The sequence below is a fragment of the Coturnix japonica genome, unplaced genomic scaffold, assembly GCF_054131305.1.
Source record: "Coturnix japonica strain WE unplaced genomic scaffold, WE-NBRP24 Scf102, whole genome shotgun sequence".
Taxonomy (NCBI): Eukaryota; Metazoa; Chordata; class Aves; order Galliformes; family Phasianidae; genus Coturnix; species Coturnix japonica.
The window spans coordinates 99438-122551 of record NW_028189005.1 but is presented as its reverse complement, the minus strand read 5'-3'; the positions used below and the strand labels follow the sequence as shown (position 1 = coordinate 122551).

The 23114-nt window shown below is 52.0% G+C and overlaps 1 protein-coding gene across 3 annotated transcripts in view; it reads right to left on the bottom strand.

Annotated features, from left to right (window-relative positions):
* The window catches only part of G6PD (glucose-6-phosphate dehydrogenase), a 41147-nt gene that overhangs the window by 5579 nt on the left and 12454 nt on the right, over positions 1-23114 (bottom strand). For 2 of the 3 annotated variants that reach the window (XM_085534839.1, XM_085534838.1), the window contains exons 5-10: positions 17417-17634; positions 14029-14184; positions 12404-12529; positions 9566-9659; positions 6667-6853; positions 3099-3331 (exon numbers count right to left, since the gene is read on the bottom strand). In XM_085534839.1, coding sequence (XP_085390965.1) covers positions 3099-3331; positions 6667-6853; positions 9566-9659; positions 12404-12529; positions 14029-14184; positions 17417-17634 — 1014 coding nt within the window. Of the gene's footprint in view, positions 1-3098; positions 3332-6666; positions 6854-9565; positions 9660-12403; positions 12530-14028; positions 14185-14948; positions 15957-17416; positions 17635-23114 lie in introns of those variants that run through there. The other variant, XM_085534840.1, reaches the window with a different exon arrangement.

Genomic DNA, 23114 nt, shown 5'->3' with positions numbered 1-23114 from the left:
GGGACCCATAGGGACCCCATAGGGACCCACAGACCCCATAAGGACCCATAGGGATCCATAGGGACCCCATAGAGACCCCACAGACCCCATAGGGACCCATAGAGCCCATAAGGACCCATAGGGACCCATAGAGCCCATAAGGACCCATAGGGACCCCATAGGGACCCACAGACCCCATAAGGACCCATAGGGACCCCACAGGGACCCATAGAGACCCCACAGGGACCCACAGACCCCATAAGGACCCATAGGGACCCATAGAGCCCATAGGGACCCATAGAGCCCATAAGGACCCATAGGGACCCATAGGGACCCATAGAGCCCATAGGGACCCATAGGGACCCCATAGAACCCCATAGAGACCCCATAGACCCCATAGAGACCCCAGAGACACATAGGAACCCCATAGACCCCATAGAGACCCCATATACCCCATTATGACCCCATAGACCCCAGAGGAACCCCATAGAGACCCCACAGACCCCATAGATTCTATAGAGACCCCATAGACTCCATTATGACCCCATAGAGACCCTATAGATCCCATAAGGACCCATAGAAACCCCATAGACCCCATAGGACCCCATAGAGACCCATAGAAACCCCATAGACCCCATAGGACCCCATAGAGACCCATAGGAACCCCATAGACCCCATAGGACCCCATAGAGACCCCATAGACCCCATAGAGACCCTATAGATCCCATAAGGACCCATAGGAACCCCATAGACCCCATAGGACCCCATAGAGACCCATAGAAACCCCATAGAGACCCCATATACCCCATAGAGACCCTATAGATCCCATAAGGACCCATAGAAACCCCATAGACCCCATAGGACCCCATAGAGACCCATAGGAACCCCATAGACCCCATAGGGACCCCATAGACCCCATTATGACCCTATAGACCCCATATACCCCCATAGACCCCATAGAGACCCATAGGGACCCCATAGACCCCATTATGTCCCTATATACCCCATAGGAACCCCATAGACACCATAGAGACCCTATAGATCCCATAAGGACCCATAGAAACCCCATAGACCCCATAGGACCCCATAGAGACCCATAGAAACCCCATAGACCCCATTGGACCCCATAGAGACCCTATAGACCCCATAGAGACCCTATAGATCCGATAAGGACCCATAGAAACCCCATAAACCCCATAGACCCCATAGAGACCCTATAGACCCCATAGACCCCATAGAGACCCTATAGATCCCATAAGGACCCATAGAAACCCCATAGACCCCCATAGACCCCATAGAAACCCCATAGACTCCACAGACCCCATAGGACCCCATAGGGACCCCATAGAGATCTCATAGACCCCATAGGAACCCTACAGACCCCATAGGGACCCCATAGAGACCCCATAACCCCCAATGAGACCCTATAGACCCCAATGACCCCATAGACCCCACAAAGACTCCATTATGACCCTATAGACCCCATAGAGACCCATAGGACCCCATAGACCCCATAGGGACCCCATAGACTCCATTATGACCCCATAGACCCCATAGGGACCCCATATACCCCATTATGACCCCATAGACCCCATAGACCCCATATACCCCATTATGACCCCATAGAGACCCCATAGAGACCCATAGAAACCCCATAGACCCCATAGAGACCCCATAGACCCCATAGAGACCCCATAGAAACCCCATAGACCCCATAGAGACCCATAGAAACCCCATAGAACCCCATAGACAGCCCATAACCCACCTGCGCACAAAGTGCATCTGGTTCCCGCACAGCACGTCCAATAGGAGCCGCTCATACGCGTCAGGGAGCTTCACACCCTGGGGGGTAATTAATTAATGGGGGGGTAATTAATTAATGGGGGTAATTAATTAAAACGGGGGGGTAATTAATTAAAGCCCCCCCCCCCCCGTGTTCTTCCGGTTCCCCCTTAGATTCCCTTCTGACTTCCGTTTTCATTTCCCCCGCGCCCCGCCTCTTCCGGTTAGACTGACTTCCGGTTAGACTGACTTCCGGTTTTTATACCCCCCACTTCCGGTTTTCATTCACTTTCGGTTTCGTAAGCTCCGTTTCCGGTCCGCCATGTTTTTTTTTACCTCATATCTTCTTCAATGAGCCCCTGGCGCTCCACCCCCCCACCCCCCACTTCCACTTCCGCTTCCGGTCGGCCATGTTTTAACATATACCGGCTCCCATAGGTCAGATCTATCTCGCCCCCCCCCCCCCCCCCGCTACCCATTTCCGGTTCTCACACTTCCGGTCCCCCCCACTTCCGCTTCCGGTCGGCCATATTTTACCATATACCGGTTTCCGTAAGTCAGATTCATCTGTCCCCTCCCCCCCACTTCCGGTCCCCCCTTCCACTTCCGGTTCTCCCACTTCCTGTCACTCCCACTTCCGCTTCCGGTCGGCCATGTTTTACCTTACAGTGGCTCCCATAGATCAGATCCATCTGCCCCCTCCCCCCCACATCCGGTCCCCCCACCACCACTTCCACTTCCGGTTTTCCCACTTCCGGTCCACCCCACTTCCTCTTCCTGTCGGCCATGTTTAAACTTATACCCCCCCACTTCCGGTCCCTCCCACATCCACTTCCTGTCGGCCATGTTTTACCTTATACCCCCACTTCCGGTTTCACCCCCACTTCCGGACCCTCCCACATCCACTTCCTGTCGGCCATGTTTTACCTTATACTGGCTGCCGTAGGTCAGATCCATCTGCCCCCTCCCCACTTCCGGTCCCCCCTCCCACTTCCGGTTCTCCCACTTCCGGTCCCCCCCACTTCCGGTCCCCCTCACTTCCTCTTCCTGTCGGCCATGTTTTTACCTTATACTGGCTGCCGTAGGTCAGATCCATCTGCCCCCTCCTCACTTCCGGTCCCCCCTCCCACTTCCGGTTTCCTCCCCACTTCCGGTCCCTCCCACTTCCGCTTCCTGTCGGCCATATTTTACCTTATAACCCCACTTCCGGTCCCCCCCCCCCCCCCCCCCCCCACTTCCTGTCCCTCCCACTTCCTCTTCCTGTCAGCCATGTTTTACCTTACACCCCCCACTTCCGGTCCCCCCCCACTTCCTCTTCCTGTCGGCCATGTTTTTACCTTATACCGGCTCCCGTAGGTCAGATCGAGCTCCGATTCCTCCGGTTTGAGGCTCATTCCGGGTTTTTTGGTCATTAATTTGGCGTAAACGGCCGCGTCGGGTTGAACCCGAACCACCAGCTCGTTCCTTTTACACAACCCGAAAATGTCGCCAGGAACCTCCCGGAATTGGAGCCGAACTTCGGCCTTGCGCTCGTTCAAAGCCTTCCCACAGCGCAGCACAAACGGGACACCTGGGTATAGAGAGATACAGAAAGTGAAAGTGAAACCGGAAGTGAGGGGGCAGGGCCAAAACAGGAAGTGAAGGGGAGAAAAGGGGAAACAGGAAGTGAGGGGGCAGGGCCTATACAGGAAGTGGGGGGAAACAGGAAGTGAGGGGGCGTGGCCAATAAAGGAAGTGAGGGGGGTGGGATCAATACAGGAAGTGAGAAGGGGGAAACAGGAAGTGAGGGGGTGGGATCAATACAGGAAGTGAGGGGGCGGGGCTAATACAGGAAGTGAGGGGGCGTGGTCAATACAGGAAGTGAGGGGGAAAAGGAAAGAGGAAACAGGAAGTAAAGGGAGGGGTCAATAGAGGAAGAGAAGGGGAGGAAAGGGGAAACAGGAAGTGAGGGGGCGGGGCCAAGACAGGAAGTGGGGGGGAGGAAAGGGGAAACAGGAAGTGAGGGGGCGGGGCCTATACAGGAAGTGGGGGGAAACAGGAAGTGAGGGGGCGTGGCCAATAAAGGAAGTGAGGGGGGTGGGATCAATACAGGAAGTGAGAAGGGGGAAACAGGAAGTGAGGGGGTGGGATCAATACAGGAAGTGAGGGGGCGGGGCTAATACAGGAAGTGAGGGGGCGTGGTCAATACAGGAAGTGAGGGGGAAAAGGAAAGAGGAAACAGGAAGTAAAGGGAGGGGTCAATAGAGGAAGAGAAGGGGAGGAAAGGGGAAACAGGAAGTGAGGGGGCGGGGCCAAGACAGGAAGTGGGGGGGAGGAAAGGGGAAACAGGAAGTGAGGGGGCGGGGCCTATACAGGAAGTGGGGGGAACAGGAAGTGAGGGGGCGGGGCCAAGAGAGGAAGTGAAGGGGAAAAGGGGGGAAACAGGAAGTGAGGGGGCGTGGCCAAGACAGGAAGTGGGGGGGAGGAAAGGGGAAACAGGAAGTGAGGGGGCGGGGCCAAGACAGGAAGTGAAGGGGAAAAGGGGGGAAACAGGAAGTGAGGGGGCGGGGCCAAGACAGGAAGTGAAGGGGAGAAAAGGGGGGAAACAGGAAGTGAGGGGGCGGGGCCAAGACAGGAAGTGAAGGGGAGAAAAGGGGGGAAACAGGAAGTGAGGGGGCGGGGCCAAGACAGGAAGTGAGGAGGCGGGGTTAATACAGGAAGTGAGGGGCTAATACAGGAAGTGAGGGGGCGGAACCAAAACAGGAAGTGAGGGGGCGGGGCTAATACAGGAAGTGAGGGGGCGTGGTCAATACAGGAAGTGAAGGGGAAAAGGGAGGAAACAGGAAGTGAGGGGGCGGGGCCAAGACAGGAAGTGAAGGGGAGGAAAGGGGAAACAGGAAGTGAGGGGGTGGGGCCAAGACAGGAAGTGGGGGGGAGGAAAGGGGAAACAGGAAGTGAGGGGGTGGGGCCAAGACAGGAAGTGAGGGGGAGGAAAATGGAAACAGGAAGTGAGGGGGCGGGGCCAAGACAGGAAGTGAAGGGGAGAAAAGGGGAAACAGGAAGTGAGGGGGCGGGGCCAAGACAGGAAGTGAGGGGGCGGGGCTAATACAGGAAGTGAGGGGGCGTGGCCAATACAGGAAGTGAGGGGGAGAAAAGGGGAAACAGGAAGTGAGGGGGCAGGGCCAAAACAGGAAGTGGGGGAGGGGGACAGGAAGTGAGGAGGAGGGATCAATACAGGAAGTGAGGGGGCGGGGCTAATACAGGAAGTGAGGGGGCGTGGTCAATACAGGAAGTGAAGGGGAAAAGGGAGGAAACAGGAAGTGAGGGGGCGGGGCCAAGACAGGAAGTGAAGGGGAGAAAAGGGGAAACAGGAAGTGAGGGGGCGGGGCCAAAACAGGAAGTGAAGGGGAGAAAAGGGGAAACAGGAAGTGAGGGGGCGGGGCCAAGACAGGAAGTGAAGGGGAAAAGGGGGGAAACAGGAAGTGAGGGGGTGGGGCCAAGACAGGAAGTGGGGGGGAGAAAAGGGGAAACAGGAAGTGAGGGGGCGGGGCCAAGACAGGAAGTGAGGAGGCGGGGTTAACACAGGAAGTGAGGGGCTAATACAGGAAGTGAGGGGGCGGAACCAAAACAGGAAGTGAGGGGGCGGGGCTAATACAGGAAGTGAGGGGAAAGAGGAAGAGAAACAGGAAGTGAGGGGGCGGGGCCAATACAGGAAGTGACGGGGGTGGGATCAATACAGGAAGTGGGAAGGGGGGAAACAGGAAGTGAGGGGGCGGGGCTTAATACAGGAAGTGAGAGGGAGGAGAAGAAGCCCCCATAACCCCCATATACCCCCCATTATCCCCCATTACCCCCCATTGCCCCCCGATTACCCCACATAGCCTCCCCATATCATTCCCATATCCCCCCATTTAATCCCATTACCCCCCATTACCCCCCATAGCCCCCCCATAGCCCCCTATATACCCCCCATAGCCCCCCATTACCACCCATATCCCCCCCATTACCCCCTATGGCCCCCCATTAAACCCCATATCCCCCATTACCCCCCATTTTCCCCCATTACCCCCCATATACCACCCATATCTCCCCATTAAACCTCCATTACCCCCCATTGCCCCCAATATCCCCCCCATATACCCCCCATATCATCTTCATTACCCCCCATTGCCCCCCATATACCCCCCATTACCCCCATTACCCCCCATTGACTTCCATTGATCCCTATTACCCCCCATTACCCCCATTAACCCCCATTACCCCCCATTAACCCCCATAGCTCAGTGCTGCCCCCTGCTGGCTCTGATGGCTCATTGCATCCCATTACCCCCCATTCCCCCCCATTAAACCCCATAGCCCCCTATTACCCCCTATTAACCCCCATAGGACCCCATTACCCCCCATAGCCCCCCATTACCCCCATTACCCCTATTAACCCCCATAGGACCCCATTACCCCCCATAGCCCCCCATTATACCCCCATAGCCCCCCATTACCCCCCATAGGACCCCATTACCCCCCATTACCCCCCATTACCACCATTACCCTCCATAGCCCCCCATTATACCCCCATTCCCCCCATATCCCCCATTACCCCCATTACCCCATAGCCCCCCATTATACCCCCATTACCCCCCATAGCCCCCATTATACCCCATTACCCCCCACAGCCCCCCATTATACCCCCATATCCCCCCATTATCCCCCATAGCCCCCCATTCCCCCCATATCCCCCATTACCCCATAGCCCCCCATTATACCCCCATTACCCCCCATAGCCCCCATTATACCCCATTACCCCCCATAGCCCCCCATTATACCCCCATATCCCCCCATTATCCGCTATAGCCCCCCATTATCCCCCATAGCCCCCCATTATACCCCCATAGCCCCCCATTACGCCCCCCATTACCCCCTGTCTCTCACCATCCCATCTCTCATTGGCCACCCTGAGCACGGCGGTGGCGAACGTTGGTGTTGTGGATCCTGCTGGTACCGTGGGATCATCCCTGTAGCCTTTAGTCGCCTCTTTGGGGCCGTTCGGGTTCCCCACGTACTGACCCAGCACAACGTCCTGCAGCGACACCGGGCTGATGCACTTCAGCACCTTCACCTATAGAAACAATGGGGTGGGGGGCAATATGGCCGCCGGGTGAGCAATATGGCCGCCGGGTGAGCAATATGGCCGCCGCCATGGGCCAATATGGCTGCCAGGTGAGCAATATGGCCGCCATGGTCTAATATGGCCGCCGGGTGAGCAATATGGCCACCATGAGCCAATATGGCCGCCACCATGGGCCAATATGGCTGCCGGGTGAGCAATATGGCCGCCATGAGCCAATATGGCTGCCGGGTGAGCAATATGGCCACCATGAGCCAATATGGCCACCGCCATGGGCCAATATGGCCGCCAGGTGAGCAATATGGCCGCCGGGTGAGCAATATGGCCGCTATTGTCTAATATGGCCGCCGGGTGAGCAATATGGCCGCCACCATGGGCCAATATGGCTGCCGGGTGAGCAATATGGCCGCCATGAGCCAATATGGCTGCCGGGTGAGCAATATGGCCACCACCATGGGCCAATATGGCTGCCGGGTGAGCAATATGGCCGCCATGAGCCAATATGGCCACCAGGTGAGCAATATGGCCGCCGCCATGAGCCAATATGGCCGCTGGGTGAGCAATATGGCCGCCGCCATGGGCCAATATGGCCGCCATGGTCCAATATGGCCGCCACCATGGGCCAATATGGCCGCCAGGTGAGCAATATGGCCGCCATGGTCTAATGTGGCCGCCGGGTGAGCAATAGGGCCGCCACCATGGGCCAATATGGCCGCCAGGTGAGCAATATGGCCGCCATGAGCCAATATGGCCACTGCCATGGGCCAATATGGCCACCAGGTGAGCAATATGGCTGCCATGGTCTAATATGGCCGCCACCATGGGCCAATACGGCCGCCAGGTGAGCAATATGGCCGCCATGGTCTAATACGGCCGCTGGGTGAGCAATATGGCCGCCACCATGGTCCAATATGGCCGCCAGGTGAGCAATATGGCCACTGCCATGGGTCAATATGGCCGCCGGGTGAGCAATATGGCTGCCGGGTGAGCAATATGGCCGCCGGGTGAGCAATATGGCCGCCGCCATGGGCCAATATGGCCCCTGGGTGAGCAATATGGCCGCCGGGTGAGCAATATGGCCGCCATGGTCCTATATGGCCGCTGCCATGGGCCAATATGGCCGCCAGGTGAGCAATATGGCCACCGCCATGGTCCAATATGGCCGTCACTATGAGCCAATATGGCCGCCACCATGGGCCAATATGGCCGCTGCCATGGGCCAATATTGCTGCCATATAACCCCATAGCCCCCCATATAACCCCCATATCCCCTCATATAAACCCCATATCCCCCCATATAACCCCATTATATCCCATATACCCCCATATCTCCCCATATCTCCCCCATATCTCCCCCATATAACCCCATATAACCCCATATAACCCCATATAACCCCATATATCCCCATTATATCCTATATAACCCCATATAACCCCATATAACCCCATATTCCCCCATAACACCCCCCATATAACCCCATATAACCCCATATAACCCCATATATCCCCTATATAACCCCATATCCCCCCCATATCCCCCCATATCCCCCCATATAACCCCATATAACCCCATTATATCCCATATATCCCCTATATAACCCCATATAACCCCATATAACCCCATATCCCCCCATATAACCCCATATATCCCCTATACAATCCCATATAACCCCATATAACCCCATTACATCCTATATAACCCCATATAACCCCATATAACCCCATATATCACCTATATAACCCCATATAACCCCATATATCCCCTATATAACCCCATATAACCCCATATAACCCTATATAACCCCATATAACCCCATCTAACCCCATATAACCCCATATAATCCCATATAACCCCATATAACCCCATATAACCCCATATATCCCCTATATAACCCCATATAACCCCATATACCCCCATATAACCCCATATACCCCCATATAGCCCCATATAACCCCATTACATCCTATATCCCCCCCATATAACCCCATATCCCCCCATATCCCCCCATATATCCCCATATCCCCCCATATACCCCCCATATCACCCCCATATAATCCCATATAACCCCATATAACCCCATATCCCCCCATATAACCCCATATACCCCTATATAACCCCATATATCCCCTATATAACCCCATATCCCCCCATATTCCCCCATATATCCCCATATCCCCCCCCATATAACCCCATATAACCCCATTACACCCTATATAACCCCATATAACCCCATATAACCCCATATATCCCCCCATATAACCCCATATAACCCCATATAACCCCATATCCCCCCATATAACCCCATATAACCCCATATATCCCATATATCCCCTATATAACCCCATATAACCCCATTATATCCTATATAACCCCATATAACCCTATATAACCCCATTATATCCTATATACCCCCATATCCCCCCATATAACCCCACATAACCCCATTATATCCCATATATCCCCTATATAACCCCATATAACCCCATATCCCCCCATATACCCCCATATAACCCCATTACACCCCATATAACCCCATATAACCCCATATAACCCCATTATACCCCATATATCCCCTATATAACCCCATATAACCCCATATAACCCCATATAACCCCATATAACCCCATATAACCCCATTACATCCCATATATCCCCTATATACCCCTATATATCCCCTATATAATCCCATATCCATCTCCCACCTTCTCATCCCTGACGTCGTCGGGGTTTGTTGACGCCGGTTTCTCCATGGCCACCAGACACAGCAGCTGCAGCAGGTGGTTCTGCATCACGTCCCTGGCAACGGTAACCATGGCAACCGTCACCATGGCAACGGGATCGACATAGCAACCGTGTCACCATGGCAACAGGGTCAACATAGCAACCGTGTCACCATGGCAACGGGATCAACATGGCAACCGTGTCACCATGGCAACGGGATCAACATGGCAACCGTGTCACCATGGCAACAGGATCAACATGGCAACCGTGTCACCATGGCAACAGGATCAACATAGCAACCGTGTCACCATGGCAACAGGATCAACATAGCAACCGTGTCACCATGGCAACGGGATCAACATAGCAACCGTGTCACCATGGCAACAGGATCAACATAGCAACCGTGTCACCATGGCAACAGGGTCAACATGGCAACCGTGTCACCATGGCAACGGGATCAACATGGCAACCGTGTCACCATGGCAACAGGATCAACATAGCAACCGTGTCACCATGGCAACAGGATCAACATGGCAACCGTGTCACCATGGCAACAGGATCAACATGGCAACCGTCACCATGGCAACGGGATCAACATAGCAACCGTGTCACCATGGCAACAGGGTCAACATGGCAACCGTGTCACCATGGCAACAGGATCAACATAGCAACCGTGTCACCATGGCAACAGGATCAACATAGCAACCGTGTCACCATGGCAACGGGATCAACATAGCAACCGTGTCACCATGGCAACAGGATCAACATAGCAACCGTGTCACCATGGCAACAGGGTCAACATGGCAACCGTGTCACCATGGCAACGGGATCAACATGGCAACCGTGTCACCATGGCAACAGGATCAACATAGCAACCGTGTCACCATGGCAACAGGATCAACATGGCAACCGTGTCACCATGGCAACAGGATCAACATGGCAACCGTCACCATGGCAACGGGATCAACATAGCAACCGTGTCACCATGGCAACAGGGTCAACATGGCAACCGTGTCACCATGGCAACAGGATCAACATAGCAACCGTGTCACCATGGCAACAGGATCAACATGGCAACCGTGTCACCATGGCAACAGGGTCAACATGGCAACCGTGTCACCATGGCAACGGGATCGACATGGCAACCGTGTCACCATGGCAACGGGATCGACATGGCAACCGTGTCACCATGGCAACAGGATCAACATGGCAACCGTCACCATGGCAACGGGATCAACATAGCAACCGTGTCACCATGGCAACAGGGTCAACATGGCAACCGTGTCACCATGGCAACAGCAGCACCATAGGAACAGTAACATGGAGACAGCATCACTATGGCCACGGTGTCACCATGGCAACTGTCGCCATGGCAACCGTGGCACCATGGCAACAGCAGCACCATAGTAACCCCAGCCCCATAGCAACCCCATAGAACCCCATAGCACCATCCCCAGCCCCATAGGACCCCATAGAACCCCATAGAGCCCCATACAAACCCTATAGAACCCCATAGTGCCCCATAGAACCCCATAGCACCATCCCCATCCCCATAGAACCCCATAACAACCCCATAGAACCCCATAGCACCATCCCCAGCCCCAAAGAACCCCATAGAGCCCCATAGAACCGCATAGAACCGCATAGAACCCCATAACAACACCATAGAACCCCACAGAACCCCATAGAGCCCCATAACAACCCCATAGAACCCCATAGAATCCCATAACAACCCCATAGAACTCCATAACAACCCATAGAACTCCATAGAACCCCATAACAACCCCATAGAACCCCATAGAGCCCCATAACAAACCCATAGAACCCCATAGATCCCCATAGCAACCCCATAGAACCCCATAGAACCCCATAGAGCCCCATAGAACCGCATAGAACCCCATAGATCCCCCTATAGCCCCATCCCAACCCCATAACAACCCCCTATAACCCCATAGAACCCCCTATAACCCCATAACAACCCCATAGATCCCCATAACAACCCCATAGAACCCCATATAACCCCCTATAACCCCATAACAACCCCATAGAACCCCATAACAACCCCCTATAACCCCATAACAACCCCATAGAACCCCATAGAACCCCATAGAGTCCCATAGAAACCCCATAGAGTCCCATACGAACCCCATAGAACCCCATAACAACCCCATAGAACCCCATAGTACCCCCTATAACCCCATAACAACCCCATAGAAACCCCATAGAACCCCATAGAGTCCCATAGAAACCCCATAGAGTCCCATACGAACCCCATAACAACCCCTATAGCCCCATCCCAACCCCATAGAACCCCAAAAAACCCCAGAGCACCATCCCCAGCCCCATAGAACCCCATAGCAACCCCTGCCCCATACAAACCCCATAGATCCCCCTATAGCCCCATCCCAACCCCATAGAACCCCATAGAACCCCATAGATCCCCCTATAGCCCCATCCCAACCCCATAGAACCCCATAGAACCCCATAGATTCCCCTATAGCCCCACAACAACCCCATAGAACCCCATAGAACCCCATAGATCCCCCTATAGCCCCATCCCAACCCCATAGAATCCCATAGAACCCCCTATAACCCCATAACAACCCCATAGAACCCCATAACAACCCCATAGAACCCCATCCCAACCCCATCCCAACCCCCTATAACCCCATAACAACCCCATAGAACCCCCTATAACCCCATAACAACCCCATAGAACCCCATAGAACCCCATCCCATCCCATCCCATCCCATCCCCAGCCCCATAGAACCCCATAGAACCCCATAGATCCCCCTATAGCCCCATCCCAACCCCATACCTTATAATGCCGAAGCCATCGAAGTACCCCCCCCGGCCCTCGGTCCCAAATGGCTCCTTGAAGGTGAGCAGCACCACGGCCACGTTGTCACGGTTCCAAATGGGGCCGAAGATCCGGTTCCCGAACCTGGACACACGAGTTATGGGGTCACCATAGGGAACATAGGGACCCACAACTTGTGGGGCTGACCCATAAGGGACCATATGAACCCACAAGTTATGGGGTGACCCATAAGGGAACATATGGACCCACAACTTGTGGGGCTGACCCATAAGGGACCATATGGACCCATAGCATTGACCCACAGCTTATGGGGTGACCCATAAGTGACCATATGAACCCACAAGTTATGGGGTGACCCATAAGGGAACATATGGACCCACAACTTGTGGGGCTGACCCATAAGGGACCATATGGACCCATAGCATTGACCCACAGCTTATGGGGTGACCTATAAGGGACCATATGGACCCACAAGTTATGGGGTGACCCATAAGGACCATATGGACCCACAGCTTATGGGGTGACCCATAGGGAACATATGGACCCACAGCTTATGGGGTGACCCATAAGGGAACATATGGACCCACAACTTATGGGGTGACCCATAACTGACCATATGGACCCATGACCCATATGGGGTCACACATAGGGAACATATGGACCCATAAACCATATGGGGTCACCATAGGGAACATATGGACCCACAACTTGTGGGGTGACCCATAACTGACCATATGGACCCATAACCCATATGGGGTCACACATAGGGACACACAGTTATGGGGTCACCATAGGGATACACAGCTTATGGGGTCACTATAGGGACCCACAGCTTATGGGGTGACCCATAGGGAACATATGGACCCACAGCTTATGGGGTTATTATGGGATCATTATGGGATACCTCAACACCATGAGGCTCTGCACCATCTCCTTGCCCAGGTAATGGTCAGTTATGGGTTATTATGGGGCCATATCTCCCCATATATCCCCATAGGGTTATTATGGGATGCCCATAGGATCACTATACCCCCATAGGATCCCTATAGGGTTATTATGGGATACCTGAGCACCATAAGGCTCTGCACCATCTCCTTGCCCAGGTAATGGTCAGTTATGGGGCCATATCTCCCCATAGGATCACTATAACCCCATAGGATCATTATGGGATGCCCATAGGGTCATTATGGGATACCTTAACACCATGAGGCTCTGCACCATCTCCTTGCCCAGGTAATGGTCAGTTATGGGGCCATATCTCCCCATATACCCCCATAGGATCATTATGGGATGCCCATAGGGTTATTATGGGATGCCCATAGGGTTATTATGGGATGCCCATAGGATCCCTATAGGGTTATACCTCAATACCATGAGGCTCTGCACCATCTCCTTGCCCAGGTAATGGTCAGTTATGGGGCCATATCTCCCCATAGGATCACTATAACCCCATAGGATCATTATGGGATGCCCATAGGGTCATTATGGGATACCTTAACACCATGAGGCTCTGCACCATCTCCTTGCCCAGGTAATGGTCAGTTATGGGGCTATATATCCCCATAGGCTCTCTATATCCCCATATACCCCCATAGGATCCCTATAGGGTTATTATGGGATACCTGAGCACCATAAGGCTCTGCACCATCTCCTTGCCCAGGTAATGGTCCATCCTATAGAGCTGCTCCTCCCTGAACAACGCGCTCAGTTGCTCCGTCAGCTCCTGCGACGACGCCGAGTCCCGACCAAACGGCTTCTCCACTATGAGGCGGGTCCAACTGCGGGGTATAGGGGATATAGGGGATGTATAGGGGATATATAGGGGATATAGGGGGGATATAGGGGGTTATAGGGGGGATATAGGGGATATAGGGGGGATATAGGGGATATAGGGGGTATATAGGGGGGATATAGGGGATATAGGGGGGATATAGGGGATATATAGGGGGTATAGGGGGGATATAGGGGGTATATAGGGGATATAGGGGGTATATAGGGGATATAGGGGGTATATAGGGGATATAGGGGGTATATAGGGGGTATAGGGGGGATATAGGGGGTATAGGGGGGATATAGGGGGTATAGGGGGGATATAGGGGGTATATAGGGGATATAGGGGGTATATAGGGGATATAGGGGGTATATAGGGGGTATAGGGGGTATAGGGGGTATATAGGGGGATATGGGGCAGATATGGGGGGATATGGGGGGATATAGGGGGGATATGGGGGGATATGGGGGGATATAGGGGGTATAGGGGGATATAGGGGGTATATAGGGGATGTATAGGGGATATAGGGGGGATATAGGGGGTATAGGGGGTATATAGGGGATATAGGGGGTATATAGGGGATATATAGGGGATATAGGGGGGATATAGGGGGTATAGGGCAATATAGGGGGGTGTATGGGGGGATATGGGGGGATATGTGGTGGTATAAGGGGGACATATAGGGGATATAGGGGATATATAGGGGGTATAGGGGGTATATAGGGGATATAGGGGGTATAGGGGGTATAGGGCAATATAGGGGGGTGTATGGGGGGATATAGGGTGGTATAAGGGGGATATATAGGGGATATAGGGGATATATAGGGGGTATAGGGGGTATATAGGGGATACAGGGGGTATATAGACAATATATAGGGGATATAGGGGATTTATAGGGGATATAGGGGGGATATAGGGGATATATGGGGGATATAGGGGATATAGGGGGGATATAGGGGATATAGGGGATGTATAGGGGATATATAGGAGATATAGGGGATATATAGGGGATATAGGGGGGATATAGGGGATATAGGGGCAGATATGGGGGGATATAGGGGGATATAGGGCCATCCCGATCAAAGGGCTTCTCCACTATGAAGCGGGTCCACCTGGGGTATATAGGGGATATAGGGGATATATAGGGGGGATATAGGGGATATAGGGGGTATATAGGGGGATATGGGGCAGATATGGGGGGATATAGGGGGATATAGGGGGGATATGGGGGGATATGGGGCAGATATGGGGGGATATAGGGGGATATAGGGGGGATATGGGGGGATATGGGGGGATATAGGGGGTATATAGGGGGGATATGGGGGGGATATAGGGGGATATAGGGGGTATATAGGGGATATATAGGGGATATAGGGGATATAGGGGGTATATGGGGGGATATAGGGGGGTATAGGGGGGATATGGGGGATATAAGGGATATATAGGGGATATATAGGGGATATATAGGGGGTATAGGGCAATATAGAGGGGTGTATGGGGGGATATAGGGGGGTATAGGGTGGTATAAGGGGGATATAGGAGATATATAGGGGATATAGGGGGGATATAGGGGGTATATAGGGGATATAGGGGGGATATAGGGGGGATATAGGGGATATAGGGGGGATATAGGGGATGTATAGGGGATATATAGGAGATATAGGGGATATATAGGGGATATAGGGGGGATATAGGGGATATAGGGGGGGATATGGAGGGATATAGGGGGGTATAGGGCCATCCCGACCAAAGGGCTTCTCCACTATGAGGCGGGTCCACCTGGGGTATATAGGGGATATAGGGGGTATAGGGGATGTATAGGGGATATAGGGGGGATATAGGGGGTATAGGGTCATATGGGGGGTATATAGGGGGGATATAGGGGGGATATAGGGGGATATGGGGCAGATATGGGGGGATATAGGGGGGATATGTGGCAGATATGGGGGGATATAGGGGGTATGGGAGGGATATGGGGCAGATATGGGGGGATATGGGGGGTATAAAGGGATATAGAGGGGATATGGGGGGATATAGGGTCATATAGGGGGTTATAGGAGGGATATAGGGGCACATATAAGTATATAGGGGGGATATGGGGATTGTATGGGGGCTATAGGGGCAATATAGGGGGATATGGAGGGTTATAGGGCAGTATAGGGGGAATATAGGGTCATATAGGGGATTATAAGAGGGATATAGGGGCACATAGAAGTATATGCGGGGATATGGGGGGTTATAGAGGGAATATGGGGTGATATAGGGGGATATGGGGGTATATAGGGGGTTATAGGGGGGATATAGGGGGGGTATGAGGGGATATAGGGGGGTATGGGGCAGATATGGGGGGATATAAAGGGATATAGGGGGGATATGGGGGGATATAGAGCAGTATAGGGGGGATATAGGGTCATATAGGGGGTTATAGGAGGGATATAGGGGCACATAGTAGTATATAGGAGTAATATGGGGGGTTATAGAGGGAATATGGGGTGATATGGGGGGACATAGGGGGGATATGGGCTTACATAGGGGGATATAGGTGGGATATGGGCTTATATAGGGGGATATAGGGGGGATATGGGCTTATATAGGGGGATATAGGGGGGATATGGGCTTATATAGGGGGATATAGGAAGGATATGGGCTTATATAGGGGGATATAGGGGGATATGGGCTTATATAGGGGGATATAGGGGGGATATGGGCTTACATAGGGGGATATAGGGGGGATATGGGCTTATATAGGGGGATATAGGGGGGATATGGGCTTATATAGGGGGATATATGGGCTTATATAGGGGGATATAGGGGGGATATGGGCTTATATAGGGGGATATAGGGGGATATATGGGCTTATATAGGGGGATATAGGGGGGGATATGGGCTTATATAGGGGGATATAGGGGGGATATGGGCTTATATAGGGGGATATAGGGGGGATATGGGCTTATATAGGGGGATATAGGGGGATATATGGGCTTATATAGGGGGGTATAGGGGGGATATATGGGCTTATATAGGGGAATATAGGGGGGATATGGGCTTATATAGGGGGATATAGGGGGGATATGGGCTTATATAGGGGGATATAGGGGGGATATGAGGCAGATATGGGGGGATATGGGGGGTTATAGGGGGGCTATAGGGGGGTATGGGGGGCTATGGGGTGATATATGGGTCTATAGGGCCCCAATCCCCCCATAGACCCCCATTATAACGCCCCCCCCCCCCCGTACCCGCCCCCCATGCAGCGGTGCCGGATGTTGGTGCTGACGGTGCCATAGAGACTTGGAGGTAAAGCGAGATAGAAGATCCGATGAGCTCGACTTCCGCCCGGCAGAGCAATCACGTGATCATCTAACTTCCGGAAATCTTCCGGGTCGCCATATTGACCGGAAACGAAACTCAAACGAGACAGGAAGTCCTCCAAAAGGGGCGTGTCCGACGGGGTCACCTGGGCAACGGGGAAGGGGCGCCAAGGGGGCAAGATGGCGGCGGAATGGGGGGGGGGGGGGGGGGGGCAATATGGCGTCAATATGGGGCCAATATGGGGTTAATATAGGGTCAATATGGGGTTATGGGGTTAATATGGGATCGATATGGGGCTAATATGGGGTTATGGGGTCAATATGGGGTTATGGGGTTAATATGGGGCCAATATGGGGTCACTATGGGGTTATGGGGTCAGTATGGGGTCAATATGGGGCCAATATGGGGTTAATATGGGGTTATGGGGTTAATATGGGGCCAATATGGGGCCAATATGGGGTTATGGGGTCAATATGGGGTTATGGGGTTAATATGGGGCCAATATGGGGTTAATATAGGGTCAATATGGGGTTATGGGGTTAATATGGGGCCAATATGGGGGCAATATGGGGCTATGGGGTTGATATGGGGCCATATGGGGTCAATATGGGGTTATGGGGTCAATATGGGGTCAATATGGGGTTATGGGGTCAATATGGGGTTATGGGGTTAATATGGGGCCAATATGGGGTCACTATGGGGCCAATATGGGGTTATGGGGTTAATATGGGGTTATGGGGTTAATATGGGGCCAATATGGGGCCAATATGGGGTTAATATGGGGTTAATATGGGGCCAATATGGGGTCAATATGGGGCCAATATGGGGTTAATATGGGGTTATGGGGTTAATATGGGGCCATATGGGGTTACTATGGGGTATGGGGTCAATATGGGGCCAATATGGGGTCAATATGGGGTTATGGGGTTAATATGGGGCCAATATGGGGTCAATATGGGGCCAATATGGGGTTAATATGGGGTTAATATGGGGTTATGGGGTTAATATGGGGCCAATATGGGGTCAATATGGGGTTATGGGGTCAGTATGGGGTCAATATGGAGCCAATATGGGGTTATGGGGTCAATATGGGGCTATGGGGTTGATATGGGGCCATATGGGGTCAATATGGGGTTATGGGGTCAATATGGGGTTAATATGGGGTATGGGGTCAATATGGCCTCAATATGGGGTTATGGGGTTAATATGGGGCCAATATGGGGCCAATATGGGGTTAATATGGGGTTATGGGGTTAATATGGGGCCAATATGGGGTCAATATGGGGTTAATATGGGGTCAATATGGGTTTATGGGGTCAATATGGGGTTATGGGGTCAGTAATGGGGGTATGGGGTCAATATGGGGTCAGTATGGGGTTGATATGGGGTTAATATGGGGTTATGGGGTTAATATGGGGCCAATATGGGGTCAATATGGGGTTATGGGGTCAATATGGGGCCAATATGGGGTTAATATGGGGTTAATATGGGGTTATGGGGTTAATATGGGGTCAATATGGGGCTAATATGGGGTTATGGGGTTAATATGGGGTTATGGGGTTAATATGGGGCCAATATGGGGTTAATATGGGGTTATGGGGTTAATATGGGGCCAATATGGGGCCAATATGGGGTTAATATGGGGTTAATATGGGGCCAATATGGGGTCAATATGGGGCCAATATGGGGTTAATATGGGGTTATGGGGTTAATATGGGGCCATATGGGGTTACTATGGGGTATGGGGTCAATATGGGGCCAATATGGGGTCAATATGGGGTTATGGGGTTAATATGGGGCCAATATGGGGTCAATATGGGGCCAATATGGGGTTAATATGGGGTTAATATGGGGTTATGGGGTTAATATGGGGCCAATATGGGGTCAATATGGGGTTATGGGGTCAGTATGGGGTCAATATGGAGCCAATATGGGGTTATGGGGTCAATATGGGGCTATGGGGTTGATATGGGGCCATATGGGGTCAATATGGGGTTATGGGGTCAATATGGGGTTAATATGGGGTATGGGGTCAATATGGCCTCAATATGGGGTTATGGGGTTAATATGGGGCCAATATGGGGCCAATATGGGGTTAATATGGGGTTATGGGGTTAATATGGGGCCAATATGGGGTCAATATGGGGTTAATATGGGGTCAATATGGGTTTATGGGGTCAATATGGGGTTATGGGGTCAGTAATGGGGGTATGGGGTCAATATGGGGTCAGTATGGGGTTGATATGGGGTTAATATGGGGTTATGGGGTTAATATGGGGCCAATATGGGGTCAATATGGGGTTATGGGGTCAATATGGGGCCAATATGGGGTTAATATGGGGTTAATATGGGGTTATGGGGTTAATATGGGGTCAATATGGGGCTAATATGGGGTTATGGGGTTAATATGGGGTTATGGGGTTAATATGGGGCCAATATGGGGTTAATATGGGGTTATGGGGTTAATATGGGGCCAATATGGGGCCAATATGGGGTTAATATGGGGTTAATATGGGGCCAATATGGGGTCAATATGGGGCCAATATGGGGTTAATATGGGGTTATGGGGTTAATATGGGGCCATATGGGGTTACTATGGGGTATGGGGTCAATATGGGGCCAATATGGGGTCAATATGGGGTTATGGGGTTAATATGGGGCCAATATGGGGTCAATATGGGGCCAATATGGGGTTAATATGGGGTTAATATGGGGTTATGGGGTTAATATGGGGCCAATATGGGGTCAATATGGGGTTATGGGGTCAGTATGGGGTCAATATGGAGCCAATATGGGGTTATGGGGTCAATATGGGGCTATGGGGTTGATATGGGGCCATATGGGGTCAATATGGGGTTATGGGGTCAATATGGGGTTAATATGGGGTATGGGGTCAATATGGCCTCAATATGGGGTTATGGGGTTAATATGGGGCCAATATGGGGCCAATATGGGGTTAATATGGGGTTATGGGGTTAATATGGGGCCAATATGGGGTCAATATGGGGTTAATATGGGGTCAATATGGGTTTATGGGGTCAATATGGGGTTATGGGGTCAGTAATGGGGGTATGGGGTCAATATGGGGTCAGTATGGGGTTGATATGGGGTTAATATGGGGTTATGGGGTTAATATGGGGCCAATATGGGGTCAATATGGGGTTATGGGGTCAATATGGGGCCAATATGGGGTTAATATGGGGTCAATATGGCCTCAATATGGGGCTATGGGGTTGATATGGGGCCATATGGGGTTAATATAGGGTCAATATGGGGGTATGGGGTTAATATGGGGCCAATATGGGGTTATGGGGTCGGTATGGAGTCATATGGGGTCAATATGGGGTTATAGGGTCAGTATGGGATCATATGGGGTCAATATGGGATTATGGGGTTAATATGGGTCAATATGGGGTCGATATGGGGTCATATGGGGTTAATATGGGGTCAATATGGGGTTATGGGGTTAATATGGGTCAATATGGGGTCGATATGGGGTCACTATGGGGTCACTATAGGGTTATGGGGTCGGTATGGGGTCAATATGGGGCCAGTTAGGGGCTATGGGGTCAGTATGGGGTTACAATGGGGTCAGTATGGGGTTATGGGGTCAATATGGGTCAATATGGGGTTGGTATGGGGTCACCTATGGTGTTATGGGGTCAGTTGTGGGGCTACGGGGTCACTTATGGAGACACTTATGGGGCTATAGGGTCACTTGTGGGGTTATGGGTTCGCTTATGGGGTTATGGGGTCACTTATGGGGTTGTGGGGTCATTTATGGGGTCACTTATGGGGTCACTTATGGGGTTATAGGGTCACTTATGGGGCTATGGTTTCACTTATGGGGTTAAAGGGTCAGTTATGGGGTCAGTTATGGGGTTATAGGGTCACTTATGGGGTTACGGGGTCACTAATGGGGTCACTTATGGGGCCACTTATGGGGTTGTGGGGTCACTTATGGGGTTATAGGCTCACTTATGGGGTCAGTTATGGGGTTATGGGGTCAGTTATGGGGTGACTTATGGGGTTACGGGGTCAGTTATGGGGTTACGGGGTCAGTTATGGGGTTACAGGCTCACTTATGGGGTCAGTTATGGGGTTACGGGGTCAGTTATGGGGTTACAGGGTCACTTATGGGGTCAGTTATGGGGTTACGGGGTCAGTTATGGGGTTACAGGGTCACTTATGGGGTTATAGGCTCACTTATGGGGTCAGTTATGGGGTTATGGGGTCAGTTATGGGGTCAGTTATGGGGTCAGTTATGGGGTTACAGGGTCACTTATGGGGTTATAGGCTCACTTATGGGGTCAGTTATGGGGTTATGGGGTCAGTTATGGGGTCAGTTATGGGGTCAGTTATGGGGTTACAGGGTCACTTATGGGGTTATAGGCTCACTTATGGGGTCAATATGGGGTTACGGGATCAGTTATGGGGTTATGGGGTCAGTTATGGGGTTATGGGGTCAGTTATGGGGTGACTTATGGGGTGACTTATAGGGTTATGGGGTCAGTTATGGGGTTATAGGCTCACTTATGGGGTCAGTTATGGGGTTACGGGGTCACTTATGGGGTTATGGGGTCAGTTATGGGGTTATGGGGTCAGTTATGGGGTGACTTATGGGGTTATGGGGTCAGTTATGGGGTTATGTGGTCAGTTATGGGGTTACAGGGTCACTTATGGGGTGACTTATGGGGTTATGGGGTCAGTTATGGGGTTACGGGGTCAGTTATGGGGTTATGGGGTCACTTATGGGGTCAGTTATGGGGTTATGGGGTCAGTTATGGGGTTATGGGGTCAGTTATGGGGTTACAGGCTCACTTATGGGGTCAGTTATGGGGTTATGGGGTCAGTTATGGGGTCAGTTATGGGGTAAGAGGCTCACTTATGGGGTCAGTTATGGGGTGACTTATGGGGTTATGGGGTCAGTTATGGGGTTACGGGGTCAGTTATGGGGTTACAGGGTCACTTATGGGGTCAGTTATGGGGTTACAGGGTCACTTATGGGGTGACTTATAGGGTTATGGGGTCAGTTATGGGGTTATGGGGTTATGGGGTCAGTTATGGGGTGACTTATGGGGTCAGTTATGGGGTTATGGGGTCAGTTATGGGGTCAGTTATGGGGTCAGTTATGGGGTTATGGGGTCAGTTATGGGGTTACAGGGTCACTTATGGGGTCAGTTATGGGGTTACAGGGTCACTTATGGGGTGACTTATAGGGTTATGGGGTCGGTTATGGGGTTGTAGGCTCACTTATGGGGTCAGTTATGGGGTTATGGGGTCAGTTATGGGGTGACTTATGGGGTTACGGGGTCAGTTATGGGGTTACAGGGTCACTTATGGGGTTACAGGGTCACTTATGGGGTCAGTTATGGGGTTATGGGGTCACTTATGGGGTGACTTATGGGGTTATGGGGTCAGTTATGGGGTTATGGGGTCACTTATGGGGTGACTTATGGGGTTATGGGGTCAGTTATGGGGTTATAGGCTCACTTATGGGGTCAGTTATGGGGTTACAAGGTCAGTTATGGGGTTATGGGGTCAGTTATGGGGTTATGGGGTCACTTATGGGGTGACATAGGGTTATGGGGTCAGTTATGGGGTTATGGGGTTATGGGGTCAGTT